At 41.6% G+C, this 22,875-nt stretch overlaps 1 protein-coding gene across 11 annotated transcripts in view; it reads left to right on the top strand.

Annotated features, from left to right (window-relative positions):
* LOC5571586 (fasciclin-2) overlaps positions 1–22,875 on the top strand; it is a 354,102-nt gene that overhangs the window by 249,165 nt on the left and 82,062 nt on the right. For 8 of the 11 annotated variants that reach the window (XM_021848465.1, XM_021848463.1, XM_021848462.1 and 5 more), the window contains 3 exons: positions 1,455–1,629; positions 9,696–9,749; positions 21,799–21,965. In XM_021848465.1, the coding sequence (XP_021704157.1) occupies positions 1,455–1,629; positions 9,696–9,749; positions 21,799–21,965 (396 nt within the window). The remainder of the gene's footprint in view (positions 1–1,454; positions 1,630–9,695; positions 9,750–21,798; positions 21,966–22,875) is intronic. The other 3 variants (XM_001659743.2, XM_021848460.1, XM_021848459.1) reach the window with 1 other exon arrangement.

Below are 22,875 nucleotides of genomic sequence, written 5' to 3'. Positions count from 1 at the left end.
GTCGAAATTTATTTGACAATATTTGAATTCCGAAGGATAACACAACAAAAAGTTGTAAAATAGTGATCAATTTGCTCCCGGATTACGGTATCTAGGGCTCATGCAATATAAGAATTTAACTTTCAAAAATCACATTGGGGACATTCAAGCCAAATGTAACAAATATGTAAAATGTCTCTATCTCCTTATTAATAGAAAATCAAAACTTAGTGTTAAGAACAAGCTTTTGATATTCAAACAAATTTTCAGGCCGGCCATGTTGTATGCTGTACCAATATGGACTAGCTGTTGTAATACCAGGAAGAAAGCTCTGCAGAGAATTCAAAATAAAACTTTGAAAATGATTCTGAAGCTCCCCTCCCTGGTATAGTACTAAAGTTACATAGAATATCCAATGTTGAAACATTGGAACAAATGTCAAATTAAATTATTAATAATTGTAGACAAAAATCGTTGCAATCTTGCAAGCCTAAATATAAATGCGGCTTTTATTTAGGTCAAGTTAGAATAAGTGAATTGACATTTTTTTTCTCTCTTATAAGCAGGTGAAACTCACCTGAACTGCCACGGCAAATAAAATGTAATAAGTTGTTAACAAAATGTTAATAAAAGCTTAATTTAGTTTTATCAATTCCGTTAAAGGTTCATAATTGTATACCAGGATTTTCACTATTCCACGTATGTTAATCCCACGAATCGGAGGAGAATAACGACAACGAGTCAAATCATTCGATTCAATTTGCTACACCAAATCTCAATAAAATTCACCATTATTAACTCTTGCCTTCCACGTAGTTTGCTCTTGCCTTCTATCAGTTATGAGAAAAATCACTGCCGATGCCATATGACAACTCACAATATGCAGCAGGAGTGCCACAAACTCAATTGCATGAACTAAAGTGCGCTAAACTTCTGCTGCCACAATCCACTTTTTATCGCAATTTTCAGCAGCCTGGAGCTCTGCGCCATTCCCGGGTGGTATTGAGTGAATCTTTGTGCATCTTATTTTTATGTGAAAATGTTTTAATAAAGTTTATTAAAAAGTGCGACACTATCTAGCGATGCGGTACCACCACCAGCTAGCAGTAAGCTATTACGACGAGCTTGAGATTGCGTCGTCAGATACTTTCGTTTTGAGGAAAAAATAGTTTTCCTTTTTTTTGCCGCTCAACTGTTCGACGTAAAGTTTTCTTCGAAGGGACATCCTTTAACGGAATTAGTTGGAAAAGCCGCAGGGTAAAGGCTATAAACTTACCAGCAAATCTTTTTTACCACCGAATGAAGTAGATAAAATTGCCATCGTTAATGGGACTTTATAGCGTTTATTGCGTTATAAAGTTGTGATATGATTTAACCCGCCCTTTACCAGAAGAGGTTTAATACTTTTCCTCGCCAACAGCACTTGAATGCAATTTTGCTAAAAACTTTTTCTCCCTCTCGCCCTCTACTTCCAGGTTTAGTTCACAGTCAGAAGACTCCCAGCTTGCAGATAATGCCAGCAGCTTCCGTTCAGCGCAAACCGGTGGGTAATTCGCTGCTGCTGACCTGCCGACCGGATGTCCCCGATAGCACACTGATTTCCGACCTGCGGTGGAGTGACAGTCGCAACATGACGATACCGCCCAAAGCGTAAGTATCTATGCTTTTTTGGACCCGACCCGAACCTACATCGTACGGTTGCGTGATTTCGACCTGGGAAGGATTTCCACCTGACGTGGGAAATAACACAATACCCTGGCAAATTGGGTGACATATTGGGAGATGCATGCAAAACCGGAAATGATATCAGATTGGAAATCCGGTACCTTCGGAGGGGACAATGTTGCACTTTTCGTTCAGTTTGTGCACAATCTGGTGTCATTGTGTTTGTGCATTCAAAAGGTTTAGAATGTCAGTAAGAGATATTTCAAGATGTTAATCAACGTTATATTAGAGATTTTAAATGAACACATTCGATTATTCTACTGGTTTTCTCCTTCTTTTTCATGAGAATACATTCTCTCGTATTCGCTATGCAAAATTTTCTAGAAGAAGGTAATTTTCCAGAAATATGAAAATCTAGAATCTGATGATATTTAGGCCGATGTGCTTGCTACATGGTATCGCCAGTAGCTAGGCGAGAATTTAAATTAACGTATCTGGATATGTCAACAGCCTATGGGAGCTTATGTATGAGGCCTATGATTACATTGACGCAGGATGTGATTTGAACTGTTCAACGACGAAGACGAAACAACCGGTTCGATGAAGATTGACAGAGAGCGAGCGACGTAAAAAATGGCGCCAGAAGCTAAAGAAAAGCGAATCCACCGCTGAAAGAAATGTGGTAGCTGAAGCTCAAGATAGCATGAACCAGAACGATATGCGGAGATTTTAAGCAACGGCGCGAGGCGCAATACTGTACCACTGCCCGTCATGTGTGTCGTAACTCAGCATTTCCACCGACTCGATGTTCGACATCTAGAGTTCCTGGCAGAACCCGCTGTGTGAAATCCAAACGAAGCGTCAACAGAAACTCGTTGATTGAAAAGCCGCTCCACACGAAGTCCAAGACCAATCGCTCAGATCGGTGCACGACTGCTACACGCTGGGCCCAGTCGATCGATGAATGCTCGCGAGACGGTACGCGCCCGAGACCTCTCACTCGGCACGATGCTTATGCCAGTATCGAGACCAACCACTCGATTCGGTGCTCTGCTTCGTTTGCGTCAGTCCAACCGCTCACTCCGCAAGCCGTCAAAGAATGCTTGGAAATCGATCAGCGCTCGAGACCTTTCACTCGGCGCGATCTTATGACGGTATCGAGGCCAACCGCTCGATTTGATGCTCTGCGTTTTCCTTCTGCTCCGCTCCTGCAAGTCCAACCGCTCGCTCCAAAAATCGCCAACAGAATGAATCGGGTGACTGGATCGCGTTCCCTTTTATAGCACTGGGAGACAGAACGAATGCTGTGATTGGTTCTTCACAAACGGAGGGGAAAAGCGTTCAATTCACGCACACTGAGGCGTTGGCAGAAGCGTATGTAGAATGAAAATGCGGAGAGCAGCGTGATACTGAAAATACCTCGAGTAACTTTCTAATTGGGTGGAAGTACATTTTGTGATGTAAACTAAATTAATTGAGATGAAATTGCGAGAATTCAATCAATTTTATTTCGAACCTTGATTTATCTACTACAATGTGCAATGATCGAGAGGTCAAGCTCAAGCTGTAGAACCACCGACCACAGGAGAGGTTGAGAAGGCCCTCATCCAGCTGAAAAGTTGTAAGGCTGCTTGGAGGGAAGAGATTCCGGTCGACCTTCTCAAGCATGCAAATGAGCTGCTTTACCAGTCGATCTACCGAGTATTTCTGAGAATATGGGAGGAGGAAGAAATGCCCATTGGTGTTTAGATGGCCTCATACGCCCAATCTACAAGAGAGTGCAGAGGCTGAAGTGCGCTAATTACAGTGGGATTGTGCTGAATTCTGAGTACAAAATACTGTTACGCATCCTGTTTAGCAGATTTAGACCGTTCGAGAAGTCCTTCGTCAGAAAACACCAGGCTGGTTATCGCGAGGGCCGCCCGATAACGGACCAGATGTTTACCTTGCGAATGATCTTAGATAAATTCTTGATGTATAACTTGCAGAGTCACTATCTGTTTAATAATTTCAAGGCAGCGTACGATTTAGTAAATAGATAATGTCTGAACATGCTTTTCTGGTAAAACTGATACGTGCAACGCTGTGCAAGTGTAAAGATTGAAGACGAGATGACAAGTACGAAAATGACGTTAGACGAAATAAAGCAAGGAGATCCATTTTTGAAGTAGCTGTTCAACATTGCACTCGCGAGTGCTTTTAGGCATGCAGAGAAACGGCACTATCATAGCACGTTTGCATATGCTACTTGGCTTTGCGAATGATTTTGACCTCATTGAAATCGAACGCAGGTCAGTGGAGGAAGACCTTCGTGCCTCTGACGAGGGAGATAGCAGGAACAATAGTGAACATTAATTTTAACAAACGATGGACATGGTTGTATGTGTAGATAAAGGTAGACCTAGTGGTGTTGGTGCTGAGGTAGTGGTTGATAAAATACTTCATAAGGCTGTTGACGATAGTAGAGGGCAAAAATTTCGAAAATAATATTCAGCAGGGAGCCAGGTAGAGATCGGGGACTTCATGGAAGACCACAAATAGTAAGAGAACACAGTGGAAGAGAACATGGGGACCATAAAGCGGAAGTAAATTCTTGTTCCATGCCATTGCTTCCCGTTGATTCTCACCACCCCCCGCTGGAGATCTCTCTACCATCCCGCATGGTGCATGACGTTGCGCAGATGCGCACTGGAAATGAACGACCGCTTAACTTCCGTATGATTGATTTCGATGCTCTTTTGGCATATTTGTCAACAATTGATTGGAATGTCATTGTAACCACCGTTGATGTTGATGAAATGGCAGAATCTTTTTGTTCCATTCTGAATGACTGGTTTGCCTCGAATGTCCCTCGAAGTCGGCCAGCAGTTTCACCTCCGTGGAGCACGAGTCGTTTGAGGGAGCTAAAACGTGTACGCAATGCCTGTCAACGGAAATTGCGTCGTCATCGAACATCATTCAATAAGCGGAATTTCCATCTAGCCAGTAATGCGTACCGACTCTTGAATGCCACTCTTTACAAGTTTTACGTTTTGCACGTACAATCGAATTTAAGAAGGAATCCACGTGATTTTTGGCGCTTCGTGAATTCTAAACGTAAAGATTCAGTGATACCAGCCAATGTATATTTGAATGAAGCGACGGCTGCTTCTGCGATAGAATCAAGCAAGTTGTTTGCAAGGCACTTTGAGTCAATTTTCGTGGCAAGTTCAGCAACAAATTTGGAAATAGAAGAAGCCATACGTGATGTTCCTTGTGATTTAGCTGACATAAGAACGTTCATGATAACTCCAGAAATGGTTTCACAGGCTGCGAAAAAGATAAAGAAGTCGTTTGTTCCGGGTCCTGATGGTTTACCTGCAGTCGTTATTTGCCGCTGCATTGCAGCTTTAGCACAACCGTTAAGTGATATCTTCAATCGTTCATTCCAACAAGCAAAATTTCCTCGGATCTGGAAACAATCGTATATGACGCCCGTTTTCAAGCGTGGTGACCGTCATAACGTTAGCAACTACCGTGGTATTACGAGCCTATCTGCTGTCTCGAAACTGTTCGAAACCATAGTATGTGGAGTTATGCTTGATGCAACCAAATGCTACATATCCAAGGATCAACACGGATTCATGCCCGGCCGTTCAGTTACAACAAATATGCTGAACTTCACGTCAAAGTGTATTATGAGTATGGAGAATAAAGCGCAAGTCGATGTAATTTACACCGATTTGAAGGCTGCGTTCGATAAAATTGACCACATGATACTCCTGCGCAAACTATCTCGGCTTGGAACTTCTAATCAGCTCGTCTCTTGGCTGGAGTCATACCTCACGGAACGGCAATTGCGGGTGAAGATTGATAGCTGCGTATCACTACCGTTCACGAACAAATCCGGCGTTCCGCAAGGTAGCAACCTTGGGCCGTTGCTGTTCGTACTGTTTTTTAACGATGCTGCTTCATCTCTGGGCGATGGATACAAGCTTGTTTACGCTGACGATATGAAATTGTATATGGTAGTACGAACAGAAGACGATTGTTTGTGCCTGCAGCTTTCACTGAATATGTTTGCTGACTGGTGCCGTAGAAGTAAACTGGTACTAAGCATCGAGAAATGTCAGGTGATTACTTTTCACCGTATTGTGAATCCAATCTTATTCGACTACCGTATTGAGGGCAATACTCTTAATAGAGTTTCCAGCGTGAACGATCTGGGGATTCAGCTAGACTCAAGATTGACATTCGACTTGCACCGTTCATTGATCATAACGAAGGCAACACGTCAGTTAGGATTCATCTCCAAAGTGGCGAGAGATTTTTCGGATCCTCATTGCTGGAAATCGCTATACTGTGCTCTTGTTCGTCCAATTCTTGAAAATGTGTCCGTTGTATGGAATCCGTATCAAGTAACGTGGAGTCTGAGGATTGAAAGAATTCAAAAACGATTCGTCCGCTCTGCCTTGAGGAACCTGCCGTGGAGAGATCCTGCCAACTTACCACCATATCCAGATAGGTGTAGGCTGCTTGGACTTGATACCCTGCAACATCGACGGAAAATCCAGCAATCGCTGCTTGTTGCCAAAGTGTTGACCGGTGAAATTGATAGCCCAGAACTGTTGTCGCTGATCAACTTTCGAGTACCGAACCGATCCCTCCGAAACACGACGTTGCTGCAGCCAATATTTCATAGGACCGCGTTCGGGTATAATGAGCCTATAACTACTTGTATTCGTGAGTTTACGGCTGTTGAAGATCTGTTCAATTTTGACGAACCAACTGAACGATTTGCAAATCGAATTAGGTCTGTAGTTACTTAGTATAGTTTTTTATTCATTAAGACGAAATATTGTCAGATGAATTATTTTAAATACAAATACAAATACAAATAAACGCTCGGGGCAAGTAGGGAAGTATAATCCAAATCCAAAGAAGAGTCAAATGGTCATTGGCATAGTAAGCTCTCAGTTAATAACTGTGGAAGTGCTCATAAGAACACTAAGCTGAGAAGCAGGCTCTATCCCAGTTGGGACGTAACGCCAGAAAGAAGAAGATGCCACCTCAACGGGGTCGTGCTACCTACATTACGGTAATAGGGCTGCCACCTACCAGATTTGGTTGACGTGATACTACATTTCATACTCAGCCGCTGGATGCCAGAACAGACGCTATTTTAGCCGCACTTTTTGATGTACAGACGCTCGGAACGTACCTCCTCACTCTAACTGATGTCTGAACGCCAACAGAGCCCAGGCTGCGCTACCAACTAAGTACGCAACCCTTAGCTGGCTGTCTTTGTCATTGTTTGACCCTTTGAAGCAGGAACTTGTGAGAACCAGAGCTGTGATGGTCGCACGCTCCTGATTGTCAACTCTCCGTTTTGCAGTCGGTTCCGATAACGCATCCGATAGCTTCACACAATACTGTGTATTATCCATCATTGCCTTCGTCAGTCTAGTCAGTTTCCCGGGAAAACCGTTCTTGTCCATCATTTCCCATATCTCTGAATGCAGTTTTCCTATTATCTGAAACAGATCCTACAGAACAGAGCAGAATCTTTAGGTACGAGACGAATAATATGCAGAAATTCATGCAACCGACAGCGGGTGTCCCTCATGGCCAAAAATCTTTAACAAAACGACTTTGTGGGATTTGTACTTCGTTCACAAACGTTGATGGGCGAGACACTAGAAAAAGTGAAGATGTCGCCGTTAGTGCTGTTAATCAGTGACTGCAAGGTGGTTTGTAGGATAGAGATCAACATCAGTGGACATGTTATTATACATGAACCACTGAAAATTGGCTGAACTTCGCGGTTACGTTGACTACTTATGTCGTTGACTACAAACGCAATAGTGAGAATCGCGATAAACTTCGGCGGTATGCGATATTGGATTCCTGTTTGAGCAAAGCGCTGGTAACCAAGCGCAATTTAAAATGGCTGAACAGACGGTCTGCTTTATAACAGTTCGAATAACGATCGCGTATAAAAAGATAGCGTCGGAAGCAGCATTCGCTATTGGCGGGATGACTCCCATTTGTATCACTCAGAATCGGATCGATAGTGATGTGGCAGCTAGAGTGGAACCGTGTAAACAAAGGATGGAGGTCCTTTCAGCTTATCTTAAATCTGTCGTCGTGGATGAATAGAAAGCATGGAGAGTTGAACTTTTACCGGACTGCGGCAGTTCCTGTCAGGCCATGGATGCTTCAGGAAGAGTCTTCATTGATTTGGACACGCATCATGTAAGCGAGTCGCACCCGGTGGACTGATCGATAACGATGATGTGCTTCGTCGTTGTAGCAGAAATTACGGGAAAGCTAGAAAACACCTGGCCACGATCGAAGTACGCTAGACCCATAGCCAAGAATCAAACCGAATTGAGTGAGCTTGATGGATCATCGGGGTGCATGCAGGAATCGTAGGACTGACCTTGGAACCAGACTGATTAAAATCTAGTAGATCTAGTAACTGGTTTGGGGAAGTTTTTGGTCGTCGTGGATGTTTTACGTCGGAGTAGGCTAGGTTCCCTACCGGGGATTCGTCGAGTAGATCACGAAGTCGCAATGGTAACTCACCGTGCAGTTACCACTAAATTACTAAATTAAGAAGGTGATATATTCCGAAAACTGACAGCTACTTGACGACGTCATTCCTATCCACCTCGAACAAATTTTCAAAAAATGTGTTCTAGTGATCCGGATGGTAGGAGTGACGTCACATGTTTACAACCAAACTTAATGTTTATATCAGTAAAAAGCCTGCCTTGTTAATTTTTATGCCGTGGGTAACTGGTCGTTTGAACGGACTGTAAACCGGAAGCAACTCTCCACCAGAATCACGGAACTGACGTTGACATCTGCATAGATTGCAACGATTGGGAAGACCTTCATCGGAGTATAACAGATACTCCACAGAGGACTATTTCGAGTACCTCATTAAGTATTACCAGCTTGAGTCGTCGGAAGCCACCCTCCATCCACAATCGCTGGACAGTCTAGCGGCCAGCAACACGTAATGCTATCGATTCCTTTTTCGAAAAACTCTTCATCGGTCGCGGGATCGAGGATGGATGGATAGATGCGATACGCAAAACCTTGTAGTTCAATTAATCGGCCTGAAGAGCAAGATACAAAGCGCAGTAGAACCAAGAAAATTATCAAACACAGGAGTACGCACCGTTTCAAGTTTTCCGTTTCAAGGGTTCCGGTGTGAAGCTGTCCCAAACAATGCAACGAGTTATTGCAGAGAAACGCCGCATTTGTAATGAAGAGAGCGAGAAGCGTCGAAAAGGCCTAATACCACTTATTGCGACGCTCATCTAAAATCCGCATTCGGCAACGGCGCTAACGCACAAAGTAGCTTGCCGCAATACAAACGCAATGTCAAAAGTTAAGTTGGCATGGATTTTTGTTTACCTTCTTCGTTCAACAATTTGTGAAGATTCGATATCGATGAAGTTAAAAAAATAAGTAATTATTATTGTGCTTTCAATTATATTTTGTCCTTGTTCAGAGAATCGTGTTCCGTGAATTTTTCTTGTAGAAAAAATACAAGTTTCCCTTGAACAATTTTTGAGTATTTCTTGGCAGTTTAACTCCTAGAGAATCATTTAAAAATTATGTTTTTGTGAAATACTAAGAGGGTATCATTAGAGTGATCTCTCGATGAACTCTGTACGAATGCTTTAAGAAATTCTGAAAAATAATCCCAAAAATCTTTAGAGGGATTCTTTGAGATTACTGTTGCAAAAATTCTGAAATACTCTACAAAGTGACTACAGGTGAAAATTCCTGTAATTATCATTTGAAGAATAATGAGTTGAAAGTGGAGAGGGTGGTTGGATTTTTTGGTTTTGCTATGTAACGACAAGATGGTGTGCATTTTGTGCCAGTCCAACGCAACGTACTTGAAGGCACGCATTGAAGCATTGAAGCCTCACGTTATTTCGTTTTAATGCTAATTGATTCTTTGGATAGTCTCATAAATTTAGTATCTAAGATTGTCAGCAATTATTCCGAAACAATAATTCTAATCGATTCCCCATTATTTCATTGTTTAGGACTAAATATTACTACCCCCAGTTCGATTCGAAAGGTCGCAAACTCCCAGCAAAGTAAGTGTGTGCATATTTCCGAGAGTTTGATTGCTGTTGTTGTTCATCATCTGTTCTCATGCGATATCAAGCATAATTTCCCATAGCCCCATTAAGTGTCCGGGTGGCAGCTTGCATTTTTCAATCTTCAAACAATTGTAAATGATGCTGAGTGTATTAGTACACATCAGATTCAAGATGTTGTTTGCTTCATCGCGAGATATGTACATTTTTTGGGCACTCTCTGTGTTTCTGTTGATTACATTCCAATTAACCTTAATACAAAACATGTTTGTTGTGCACAAGTGTGGTTTTCAATAAACTTACTAATGTTAGTTAGACATTTGATTATTCACTCACTTATCATATATTGTACATTTTTATGTAGGATCTCGTATGACTCAGCTTCATTTAACATCAACTGATCGAGTAATAAATGTAGACCAACATATGAAAATGGCGATTTACCCCACTAATTGAAGAAAAAAATCAATCACAACGTATTATGATAATGCTGGGAGAGTACACAAAATAAAAATACTCGTGAGTTGAGCGAGAAAAACTTCGATTAGCAAAGATTGTTCTTAAATATTAGACAAGAAATAATCAATAAATTTTAATTTATGTCAGATTTGCATAGTAATCACCTCCTATTTCCACGGAGACTCGCCCACTCCAGGTAAATAATGTTGAGTCGGAACATTGTTAGCTTAGATCAATCTCGAATCTACATTGTACAGACATCATATCAAAGCACAGCACACATCATTCATCCACGAGCATTCTATTCATAGAAACACATGCATAATCTTCGTGATGAAAGTGTTCTGTCCTATGTGTTCATTAGAGCACTTCCGATCAAAAACATCAATCAAACTCTAATTATGTGCAGGCACGAACACTTGCTATCAATCTCTGTTTCTAACCTCTTCCTCTAATCGACCAGAATCGGTATCGGTTTCTGAAGCTAGAGGCCGTCAAGGACCTCTGCTGCCGCAATTTCTCCAGTAGGCCGTATTGGCCTTACGTATATCATCAGTAGACAGACACTCTTTAGTAGTTAGGTGTCCTTCCTCCATTAGCGATGCTGCCTTCTTCGCCAGCTAATTCTCGCCATGCAAACAATCTAAATAACACGTTCAATCACGTAGCTGATATTAGCACCACAACACCACACCATCATCGCAAGCAACGGTAGGCGGAGCACAACTTCTAATGAGCTAGCACATTTCGTAGGCGATCAATATGTATCGTCTACACTCGGCTGCGCTTTGAACCATCGACCGAGAGAGAGAAAAATGTATCGTCTTCTTGTGCTTCCGTCGAAGTCGAAACATTTGCCAACGGTGGTCACTGGTAGTCACTTATCGCGGTAGAAGGCATCCTAGGGTGGTTCAGAGACATGAAGTGAAAACTGTCTGAAGCTAAACGAGAAATTTATACTCAAATTACAATATTTTTTCAAAAGCCGTATCAATTTCCAGAAAGATGAAACAGGTAGATTTCTTAAAACAAATTATTTAATCAATACTACAAATAAACTCATAAATGGATAACAGACAACATTGTTATTAGGATCATTAGGAAGGCGGCAGTTTGATTGACCTAGGGTGTTCTAAGCCACCCTAGAAATACTCTGCCTAAAAAAAATGGCAATTGGCTTAAACCCTCCTAGCTTTGAGCTCAAGCTACGCTAATGAACATGGCTTTCTGGATAGTAATCGCACAATAGTTTCGCATTACAGTTTGCTGCTCTTTCTGCATATAAGGGTATCTGAAGTAATATGCACTCCCGGGACAACACGATTTGATGAAAAAGTATTCCCAATTACTGCGCGAATAGCCTAAAAGAGCACCGTGGGTCGTTTTGCCTCAAGGTGCATATTACCCCAAATTTCCATAGGGCATAAAATCCCTTACTTCGGCTTTTCCGGTAGCTGTTCCGATCCCTATGATCATCAACCGGCGTAGGAGACGGAATACCTTCTCGGTTACATCTTGATGAGTTCAGCTGCAATATGTACTACCATTCCCAGCTGCTTTGTTGTTCTTAGGTTGGTAGATGGAGTCCTTAGCTTCCCGAAATATGGGCATGGTGTACAAGTGTACATCATCCGCGGTGCAAAGTAGACATCTCCTTTGTTTAGACCTGTCCAACCTGGCTGTTTTTTTACATAAATCATTGGTGCGTTTGTAATAATAGTTCGATTTGAGTAGTGATCATTATGTGATTCAGATTTCTGCAGCGATCACGTCCCCGCCAATCACCAGTCGCCCCAGGTGGTGTTACGATCGGGTGGACTGGCAAATCTACCAATCAATCAAACATCAATCATCTTATCGAATTAGAAGAACCTGCCTCTTTAACTAGATTTTCAAATGTTATTACAAAAGCAGCTGCCTCAGCCATCTCCAAAGGCAGTAACAGACCAGAAAGGAAAGCTCTTCGCTGGTGGTCTGATGACACCCGCCTTATTGTCGAAGCACACCGGAAAGCCCTGAAAGCACTCAAAAGGCTTCCCAATGACCATCCGGAGAAAGAAGATAAACTCAGCATTTACCGAGCCGTCAACTTAAAATGTCCTTCCACCATTAGGACAGCTATAACCGCTTATCATGGGAAGAATTTCCTAATTCCATGAATCCTTCCCAAACCTCGGCAGATTTATAGGGGAAGATTAACGCCCTTAGCGGTAAAAGGAAAATCACGCCGAATTCCCTGGATATTCTAGGGTCAACGATCACCTAGCCTTCTGCGGTTGCCGAAGCCCCGGGAAATTACTTTGGTAGTCTAATCCCCGGCCCAGATGGTATTGGTTAACCCCAGAGTCTATGAATGGAGAGTTACGCGAAGAGTGAAACCAAATCTACCTATCGAACTGTCAAACCGTCTACCTATCGAGCAGCCCAGCAAAACAGATAGGGGCTGTTTTCGAAGACGAAGAAGAACAAGCATTCAAACAAGTCTCTTCGCCCAACTCTGCGTATATAAACTCTGGTTAACCCCTTATAAAAAATCTCCCTCTTGGAGTTAAAGCGAAACTGTTAGATCCATACGGATACGGCACTGACTCTTACTTCACCTCCCTTGGAGACCTCCTTCATGATGCGCGGACAAAAGGACAGCATGCAGATCTCGTTTCGCTAGACATTTCAATATAACATGAACACCTTTGGTACTTAGACAACTGACGGATTGGGGTTTCTCCGGGAACCTGATCGGCTTCCTTAAAAACTTTCTTCTACATCGATCTCTCCGAGTTACAGTAGGGAACCACAGCTCTAGCGCCTTCGGCGAGGAAACTGGGATCCCACAAGGCTCGGTCATCACGGATACGCTGTTCTTGGTAGCGATGAACGTAGCGTTTGCAAACTTGCCACCAGACATTTACATTTTTGTATATACCGACGACATCTTGCTGGTAGGCATTGGTCTTATTTCTAGGCGCACTGGAGTCAAAACGCAAGCAGCAGTAACGGCAGTACACAAATGGGCTTCTTCCGTTGGTTTTTCCCTCTCCGCAGCTAAAAGCGTCCGCGGCCACTTTTGTAACTCGCGACACAAGCTAGTGAGTTCAAAAATCAAAATTGATTGGCAACCCATTCCAAACAGGAAAACTGTCAGGACTTTTGGATTTTTGATTGGCCGAAACCTGCTATTTAAGGAGCATTTCAATGCTGTCAAATGAGCTGTCGTTCCCGTCTGAACATCATTAAAACGATATCCAAGCCACATAGGTCCAACAATCGATCCACACGCTTCAGAGTAGCACAAGCTATGGTGGATAGCAGGCTACTTTACGATCTCGAGATTACCTGTTTGAGTAAATAAAATCTTCTAGAAATCCTCTCACCGATTTTCAATGGAAACGTTCGCACTATCTCCGGTTTACTGCCATCAACCCCCACCGACGTAGCCTGTGCAGAAGCTGGTATCCACCCGTTCCGTCGTCGAGTGCACGCAGTCATCTGCCGCAAAGTGACTACTTACGCTTCAAAAACAGCTGGAAACAATAGGGTCGCTCTCTTTGATCAAGCAGATCGTATCCTCCATGAGGTTTCCAATTCTAGTCTTCCCCCTGTGGCTAGAGTACACTGGCATGGACCGAGAAGTTGGCAGATTCCCCCTCCAAACAAAGACGACCAGATAAAAAAGACCTTTCGTAATGGCGATGACTCTACGGTGCTTAGAGCGTCCGTGCTGGAACTTCTGCGGACTAAATACCCGGCACACATACACCGTTGGGGCCTTCCTTAGCCGAGTGGTTAGAGTACGCTGCTACAAAGCAAAGTCATGCATTGGGTTCGATTCCCGGTCTGTTCAAGACCTTTTCGCAATGGAAATTTCCTTGACTTCCCTGGACATAGAGTATCATCGTACCTGCCACACGATATACGTATGCGAAAATGGCAAATTATGCAAAGAAAGCTCTCAGTTAATAACTGTGGAAATTCTCATAAGAACACTACGCTGAGTAGCAGACTCTCTCCTAGTAGTAATGCCAAGTAGAAAAAGAAGACATACACCGATACACAGATGGCTCTCATTCCCAGCGTGGAGTAGGTATCGGCATCTCCGGCGTCGATCTGACACTCTGTCAAAGCCTTCCAACGGAGTGCTCGGCCGAAGCAGCGGGCATCTTTTATGCAGCCAACTCACCTGCGAGTGATCCAATACTCATTCTCACCGATTCCGCAAGCGTTCCTTCAGCCGTCCCACCCGTGGATACAGGGTATACGAGCCCATACACCAAAGACAGTCACCTTTACCTGGGTTCCTGGGCATTGCGGTATTCAAGGAAATGTGGCTGCAGACTGTTAGCTGGTACGGAACACCAAATGCCTCGCTTTATCCTTTCCGTTCCACCTCCAGACGTAAAATGCTGGGTTGCTAAATCCGTCAGAGACTACTGGGCTCAAGAGTGGCATCAAAATACTTCGGCTCAGCTTCGGAAGGTAAAGGGCGATACTATTAGTTGGGAAGAGCTCTCCTCGCACCGCGACCAGTAAATAATTTTACGCCTTAGGACCACACATACCGGACATTGCCTATAACTTTGATGGCAGATCCTTCCGTCAAGAGTGTGAGCAATGCGGTGTTCACAACTCAGCGGAGCATGTAATATGACACTGCCCTCTGTACGAACACCACAGAAGTACTAATAACATTCCCGAAAGCATCCGCGATGCCCTCGCAAGCGACCCCGCTTCCTTGGCGGTCCTAATTTACTTTCTTAAGGAAGCCAGACTCTACTCCTGTACGTGACGACTCTACAACCTGAATCCAACTTCATCTACGTTAGAGAATACCTAGGATTGGACGACAGGTGGGCTCCCCGAAGACCTCTCATTCGGGGGTAAATCCCATCCAACTAACGTAACTCCATTCGCAACCGCACCATCATTCCAATCAACCAGCAAATATCTTCACGCCGACATGACCAGTGGGCTCCTCGAAAGTTTCTGATTTCGGGGGTGAAACCCATCCAACAACAGAGTCATCTCGCGTAACCACGCCAACGATCCTTTCTCTTTTTTCTCGGCTGCAGAAGTTGTTGGCCCAGCAAAGGCACACGCACCCATTTTTATAAGTTGTGTTTATCGTCCTACGTTAAAAACCCACAATGGTGAGATCCCATGGTTGGGTTCAAAGACTGGTCCCTCTGACCATCCTTCTTTACTCATTTTTCATAGGATGCCCATTGGACTGATGCGAATTTTAAAGTTTTTGCTCCCCTAAGCTAAAACGATGTCAATTATGATTTGAAGTGATTCGGAAGAAATTTGGTTGTGCACACGCTATTTGAAGTTTATATGGAAATTACTATGGAAAAGGCAAACCTTTTGGGTTCAGTCCTCTAACTGCTCGTCATAATAATCTATGGAAAAATGAACACACTCTTCTCATGTGAAAACTTCCCAGCTTCAACTTTGCCAAAGACCACATTTTGATTGGACGTAAGGATAATTTGTTATCATTGATAACAAAGTCTATATCATGCTGAGATGATCATTCAATTACTTTCAGAGCAACACTGATTTTTGCTGTAGACCATAGTAGCCTGGATTACTTTAATCTATTCTTCCCGCCAGGAGCACCACTGTTGCCTGCCGAACAGTTGGTGAAGCATGCAAAATGCAAACCAACTTTATGATGATGAATAACAATTTATCCTGACGTACAATCGAGAAGTGGTCTTCGGCAAAGTTGTAGCTGGGAGGATTTCACATTAGAAGAGTTTGTTCACTTTTCCAAAAAATATTGTGACGAAGAGATAGAGGGCTGAACACAAAAGGTTGGCGTTTTCCATAGTAATCTCCATATAAACTTCAAATGGCGTGTGCACAGTCAAATTTCTTCCGAATCACTTTAAACTTTGGGAGGATGATATTTACCATAATTAAAATCGTTTGAACATAGGGGAGCCAAAATATCAAAATTTGCATCACTCTAATGCCCATCTAGCATTCCCAGTCAGGTGAAGAACTAGCCTTTTATCAATGTGCTGAAAGTCACCTTAATAAAGAAAAAAAAAACTCCGATCTAAGAGCTTTGTAGGTACATCAAATGAAAGCTTGATATTATATCTGATTCATCAATGTATAAACCAGGGTAGACAATCGTCACCGTCAAATGGAAAAAGTCGTCGACGAAACTAACAAAAGAATCGTCACTCAACCAGCGTTGGACGACGATTTGCTGCAGTGGTCCGCCACAAAGGCTCGGCGTCATGACGAACAAATAAGCCTCCTTCGTTATGGTCGAATCTTCGTTCGGGAGCTCTGAGCCGACTAAAATATGAACCGTGGCGTCGATAAATTATGAGCCTTTTTCAAAAAATAAACCAAAAACAAAAAAAAAACAAAACGTGCCCGGAATTGAACAAACGATCTCTGAATCGTCAACGTCACGCGCTTACCATCAGAGCTATTGATGAAGCTTGAGGAGTACGGGTTAAATCACCTATACAAGCAATTTTGGGATGGCATTCGTCATTTTGTGCATAGCAAGCGAATATACAATAAACGCCTCCTTCGTTTGAGAAAGGGGAGCGAACGGAATGAAGACAAAGTTGTTCGTTGACGATTTTGGATTGACGTTCGTCGTGCATTCTTTCGTCGATGACGAGACGATGACCTGCCAGAGCTATTATACTGGATGACGATGTCTGTTTTTATTTCGTCATCGCACTTTGACGAATCTGACGATTGCCTGCCCTGGTATAAACATTCAAAATTGTGTCAAATCCCTTGCTAGCGAAGCGAACAAAGGCAAAAGTCAGTCCGGCACGCGGGCCGCACCAATTTTTCGACGTAACTGGACCACTTTCGAAGAGTTCGATATAAAGTTGAACCTTCATACATGGAATTATCAGATGTAATACCAAGCTATTCATTTGCAATAAGGTTCTATACTTCTATACTTTCATGAACCTTTGTGAATATAAACGTTTGCAAAATCTTTGATTACGCTTGCAGATTTGAGAGCATGTTTTGCACCGAGCAAGTAATAGTTTTACTACAACTTTTTTACTACTACAACAATATTCACTAAATTGTATTTGATGTCAATCTAAGCATTTTTTAACCGAATTGAATTTCATGAGCGAGAATTCCATTAACGTAAAACAAATTCTATTTACGAAATGATATTATTTACGCTAATAGTAGATTACGCAACAAGTTGCAGAATTATGAGTTTTACAGCACGAGTCGTACATTTATCCAACGAGGCTTGCCGAGATGATGAAAAATAGCCTATTACTATGAGAAATTGCAATTATTTTTTCGCGATTTCTCATCGTAATAACCTGTTTTCCATCACTCCAATCTGTCATGAAACGGCCTACTTTCCTTCACTGAATTATGCAGTATGGTAATAGTCACTACGCAACTGAAACCAGTGCTATAATGATTCATTACGCAAAGTTTTCTCATTAAGCAACTGTTAAGAGTAGCGTCATGAAATACAGTCAACTGTCTCTAACTCGATATTAAAGGGACCATCGAGTAACGGAGGAATCGAGTTACAGAACACAAATTTAGTGCAAATGCAATCCAGGGGACCATCGAGGTAGCCATGAAAACTAATTTTTACTATGTAAATTAGTGAACTCGTGCATCGGTCCATGGTACTCTAACTCGATAACGAGATACCGAATCTCGAGTAAGAGAGAGTTAACTGTACTACATAACAATTTTTCAGAAATTGTAAAATCATGGTGAATGTATTCCGATATGATTTCTGATACCCTCAAGTGGTCTTCTGCGAAATTGCAAAAATTAATTGTACTCAACTCGTTGCAGACATTTTTACAGCGCTCGTCGTAATTATTCAACTCGGCAAGCCTTGTTGGATAAATGTACGACTCGTGCTGTAAAATCCATCATTCTGAAACTGTGGCGAATAGAGTTGTTATAGATTGAAATATAAACAAAATAAAGTAAATTGTTTTCGATTCTACTTGTATTATGCTAAGCGTGTACAAGAGATATCAAACAACGAGCGAAAATGAACGAAAAGCAGATTAGGCGAAACGGGCGAAACGAGAACTGTGCGGGAAAGAAGCCAGTTTTGAAAACAACTCGATCCAGTTTGGTGAAAACTTTTGTAGCGAACGGACGGTGTTCGCTATAGTGTGTTTATTTGTTGGTTCGGCTCAAGTTTGGCCAATCAGTTATGTTTCGGTTACTACATGGTGCAGTCGGTTAATGGTAAGTTGTGTTTATCTCTACAGGAGATAAACATCGAATGTATATTTATTGCCGGGAAGAGAGTTTTCCGAGCAATATTAAATGTTGATTATGGAGAGAGAGTTCTCCAGGGCTGGAAAGAGAGTTTTCCGAGCCAATTCAATTGAAATAAAAAACTTGGAGAGAGAGTTCTCCAAGGACGGAAAGAGAGTTTTCCGAGCAATGTGAAAAGTGGATTATGGAGGAGAGTTCTCCAAGGACGAAAAGAGAGTTTTCCGAATGGATTTTGGAAAGAGAGTTTTCCAAAATCAATCCAAATTTCCGGGAAGAGAGTTTTCCGAGCAAAGTTAAAAGTTGATTATGGAGATAGAGTTCTCCAAGGCCGGAAAGAGAGTTTTCCGAGTCGGATTCTGAAAAGAGAGTTTTCCAAAATCAATCCAAATTTCCGGGAAGAGAGTTTTCCGAGCAATGTGGAAAGTTGATTATGGAGAGAGTGTTCTCCAAGGACGGAAAGAGAGTTTTCCGAGCGGATTTTGAAAAGAGAATTTCTCAAAATGAATCCAATTACCGGGAAGAGAGTTTTCCGAGCAATGTGAAAAGTCTATTATGGAGAGAGAGTTCTCCAAGGCCGGAAGGAGAGTTTTCCGAGCCGGATTCTGAAAAGAGAAATATAAACAAAATAAAGTAAATTGTTCTCGATTCTACTTGTATTATGCTAAGCGTGTACAAGAGATGTCAAACAACGAGCGAAAATGAACGAAAAGCAGATTAGGCGAAACGGGCGAAACGAGAACTGTGCGGGAAAGAAGCCAGTTTTGAAAACAACTCGATCCAGTTTGGTGACAACTTTTGTAGCGAACGGACGGTGTTCGCTATAGTGTGTTTATTTGTTGGTTCGGCTTAAGTTTGGCCAATCAATTATGTTTCGGTTACTACAAAAAAAAATAATGCAAAGACATTACCAGACATTTTAAAAAAAGGATTGGTTTTGGATTTGATGTAAGAAACCAATTTATCAAGTTTAACTACATTATAATCATAAGTGTGGAGAAGAGGGCGAATGTGGCGAATAGAGTTGTTATAGATTGAAATATAAACAAAATAAAGTAAATTGTTTTCGATTCTACTTGTATTATGCTAAGCGTAGAAGAGGGCGAATGTGGCGAATAGAGTTGTTATAGATTGAAATATAAACAAAATAATGTAAATTGTTTTCGATTCTACTTGTATTATGCTAAGCGTGTACAAGAGATATCAAACAACGAGCGAAAATGAACGAAAAGCAGATTAGGCGAAACGGGCGAAACGAGAACTGTGCGGGAAAGAAGCCAGTTTTGAAAACAACTCGATCCAGTTTGGTGACAACTTTTGTAGCGAACGGACGGTGTTCGCTATAGTGTGTTTATTTGTAGGTTCGGCTCAAGTTTGGCCAATCAGTTATGTTTCGGTTACTACAAAAAAAAAAAATAATGCAAAGACATTACCAGACATTTTAAAAAAAGGATTGGTTTTGGATTTGATGTAAGAAACCAATTTATCAAGTTTAACTACATTATAATCATAAGTGTGGAGAAGAGGGCGAATGTGGCGAATAGAGTTGTTATAGATTGAAATATAAACAAAATAAAGTAAATTGTTTTCGATTCTACTTGTATTATGCTAAGCGTGTACAAGAGATATCAAACAACGAGCGAAAATGAACGAAAAGCAGATTAGGCGAAACGGGCGAAACGAGAACTGTGCGGGAAAGAAGCCAGTTTTGAAAACAACTCGATCCAGTTTGGTGACAACTTTTGTAGCGAACGGACGGTGTTCGCTATAGTGTGTTTATTTGTTGGTTCGGCTTAAGTTTGGCCAATCAATTATGTTTCGGTTACTACAAAAAAAATAATGCAAAGACATTACCAGACATTTTAAAAAAAGGATTGGTTTTGGATTTGATGTAAGAAACCAATTTATCAAGTTTAACTACATTATAATCATAAGTGTGGAGAAGAGGGCGAATGTGGCGAATAGAGTTGTTATAGATTGAAATATAAACAAAATAAAGTAAATTGTTTTCGATTCTACTTGTATTATGCTAAGCGTGTACAAGAGATATCAAACAACGAGCGAAAATGAACGAAAAGCAGATTAGGCGAAACGGGCGAAACGAGAACTGTGCGGGAAAGAAGCCAGTTTTGAAAACAACTCGATCCAGTTTGGTGACAACTTTTGTAGCGAACGGACGGTGTTCGCTATAGTGTGTTTATTTGTTGGTTCGGCTTAAGTTTGGCCAATCAATTATGTTTCGGTTACTACAAAAAAAATAATGCAAAGACATTACCAGACATTTTAAAAAAAGGATTGGTTTTGGATTTGATGTAAGAAACCAATTTATCAAGTTTAACTACATTATAATCATAAGTGTGGAGAAGAGGGCGAATGTGGCGAATAGAGTTGTTATAGATTGAAATAAAAAACAAAATAAAGTAAATTGTTTTCGATTCTACTTGTATTATGCTAAGCGTGTACAAGAGATATCAAACAACGAGCGAAAATGAACGAAAAGCAGATTAGGCGAAACGGGCGAAACGAGAACTGTGCGGGAAAGAAGCCAGTTTTGAAAACAACTCGATCCAGTTTGGTGACAACTTTTGTAGCGAACGGACGGTGTTCGCTATAGTGTGTTTATTTGTAGGTTCGGCTCAAGTTTGGCCAATCAGTTATGTTTCGGTTACTACAGAAACTTGTTGCGTAAACTACTATTACGTATCCTCAGAAAATGGAGTTTTAAGCGCAGGTGGAATAAAAATATCTTATGATCCATAGCAGGGTTTAAAAAATTTCCATAAATTCTTCTCCAAATTATTGGGTTTCAAGCATCTAAAAACAGAAACACATTATGAGCCTAAGTAACACCGTTGATGTCAACACGTTGATCAGAAACAAATTTCTGGAGCGGAATTCTGGTTTCATAAAAATTTCTTGGATATAACTAATAAGAAAAATATAATAGAACCACCCCAACGAACCCATTACACACATGCTGAACCATCAAGAAGCTGATAAGGATGTGCCTAATCATTCAGAATCGTTGGAGTTGGTCATCTTCTGGTCTGTCGGGACTGGAAGCACACTTAATCTAATTAAGACTCTTTCGACGTTTCCCCTATCTCCCCAGTCTATTACGAACACACTCATCATTTAATGAATACTGACAGTGCTGCACTCTCCCCAGATTCCACTCAACTCTCAATCATGCATTTGTACAGACATATAATTCCTGCCACTAAACTGCCAAAACTTTTGTCAAACTTTTCCACTTTTATTGCATTATTATACACGTTGGTTATAAATCGCTGTCTCTCCCTCTTCCGTTTCGATTCCTTTGCAGGGCCGGTCAAACTTCGCCGCCAATCTACACTGAGTCCATTACGGGAGGGCAAGCATTGGCATTGCTGTTCAACTCGCTGCAAGAATCCATGGCCGGCGTCTACTACTGTGCGGCGTCTTATTCCGTCACAGAACAACTGGCGGCGTCCGTTCTGGTCGAAACTTATGGTAAGTTTGATAACTTTAGTTGTAGCTGCCTGGATGAGGTTCTGACAGAAACAGAACAATGCAGTCTTCCTATGGTAAGACTGATACGAAATAGACAACGCATATCTCTACGAATAAGTGATAAAGTTTTCGTTGGATACCTAATTGCAATTGTAGTTTTCCTGAGTAGGTATAATGGAAACTTCGTTCGAGTTATGAGTTAGATGATGGTTTTGACATTTTCGGCATTGTAATTTCGTAACAAACTTTAAAGTTTTGATTTTACAATATGTCATATCACCGTATTTAACTAAACGATACTCCAATACGTATCAAATACTTATAAAATTTCTCCATGCGCACACTTAGAATAAAACAAAGAATTCGGTAAAATAAACCACAGATTCTGAAATCTGAAATATGTATACACTTAACGTTTGGTGAAGATAGAACATTTCACCGAGCTTCACATAGCTTTTCGGTGAAATTCTATTAATTTACGGTGATTTGTTTGTTGTTCATAATAAATTTTGGCGTTATGCGATGCTTAATCAAAGCCTAATGACTCTACATGCTTCAAAGCAAAATATATATATTTCCTTGGCGAATCACAAAACTGGCATGCACGAATCATGTAAAATCCAGTTATGGAACCACACCAAAAAACCATGATCGACCGTTAGCGCAAATTCCACTTGCGTCTGCTGTTCGAAACTATGCGCTGCTGAATTCTAATATCTGTGGCATGTCAGTAAAACTATTTAACAATCCAGCGATTTTAATAAATTTCCACACTTACGTACATGCGCCACATTTCTACAAGCGTTCTCCTCCTCTCTCCCACACTTTCTAAGCCCACGTCTCGTTTTGTCATGTTCTCCAGGACGTGAAACCACGCACAGCCAGCGTTTACTATGCTGGGTGCTGCCGC

This window comes from Aedes aegypti, chromosome 3 (assembly GCF_002204515.2).
Source record: "Aedes aegypti strain LVP_AGWG chromosome 3, AaegL5.0 Primary Assembly, whole genome shotgun sequence".
In the NCBI taxonomy this organism is placed as follows: Eukaryota; Metazoa; Arthropoda; class Insecta; order Diptera; family Culicidae; genus Aedes; species Aedes aegypti.
The sequence above is the reverse complement of the archived record's forward strand: the minus strand, read 5'-3'. Positions and strand labels throughout refer to the sequence as shown.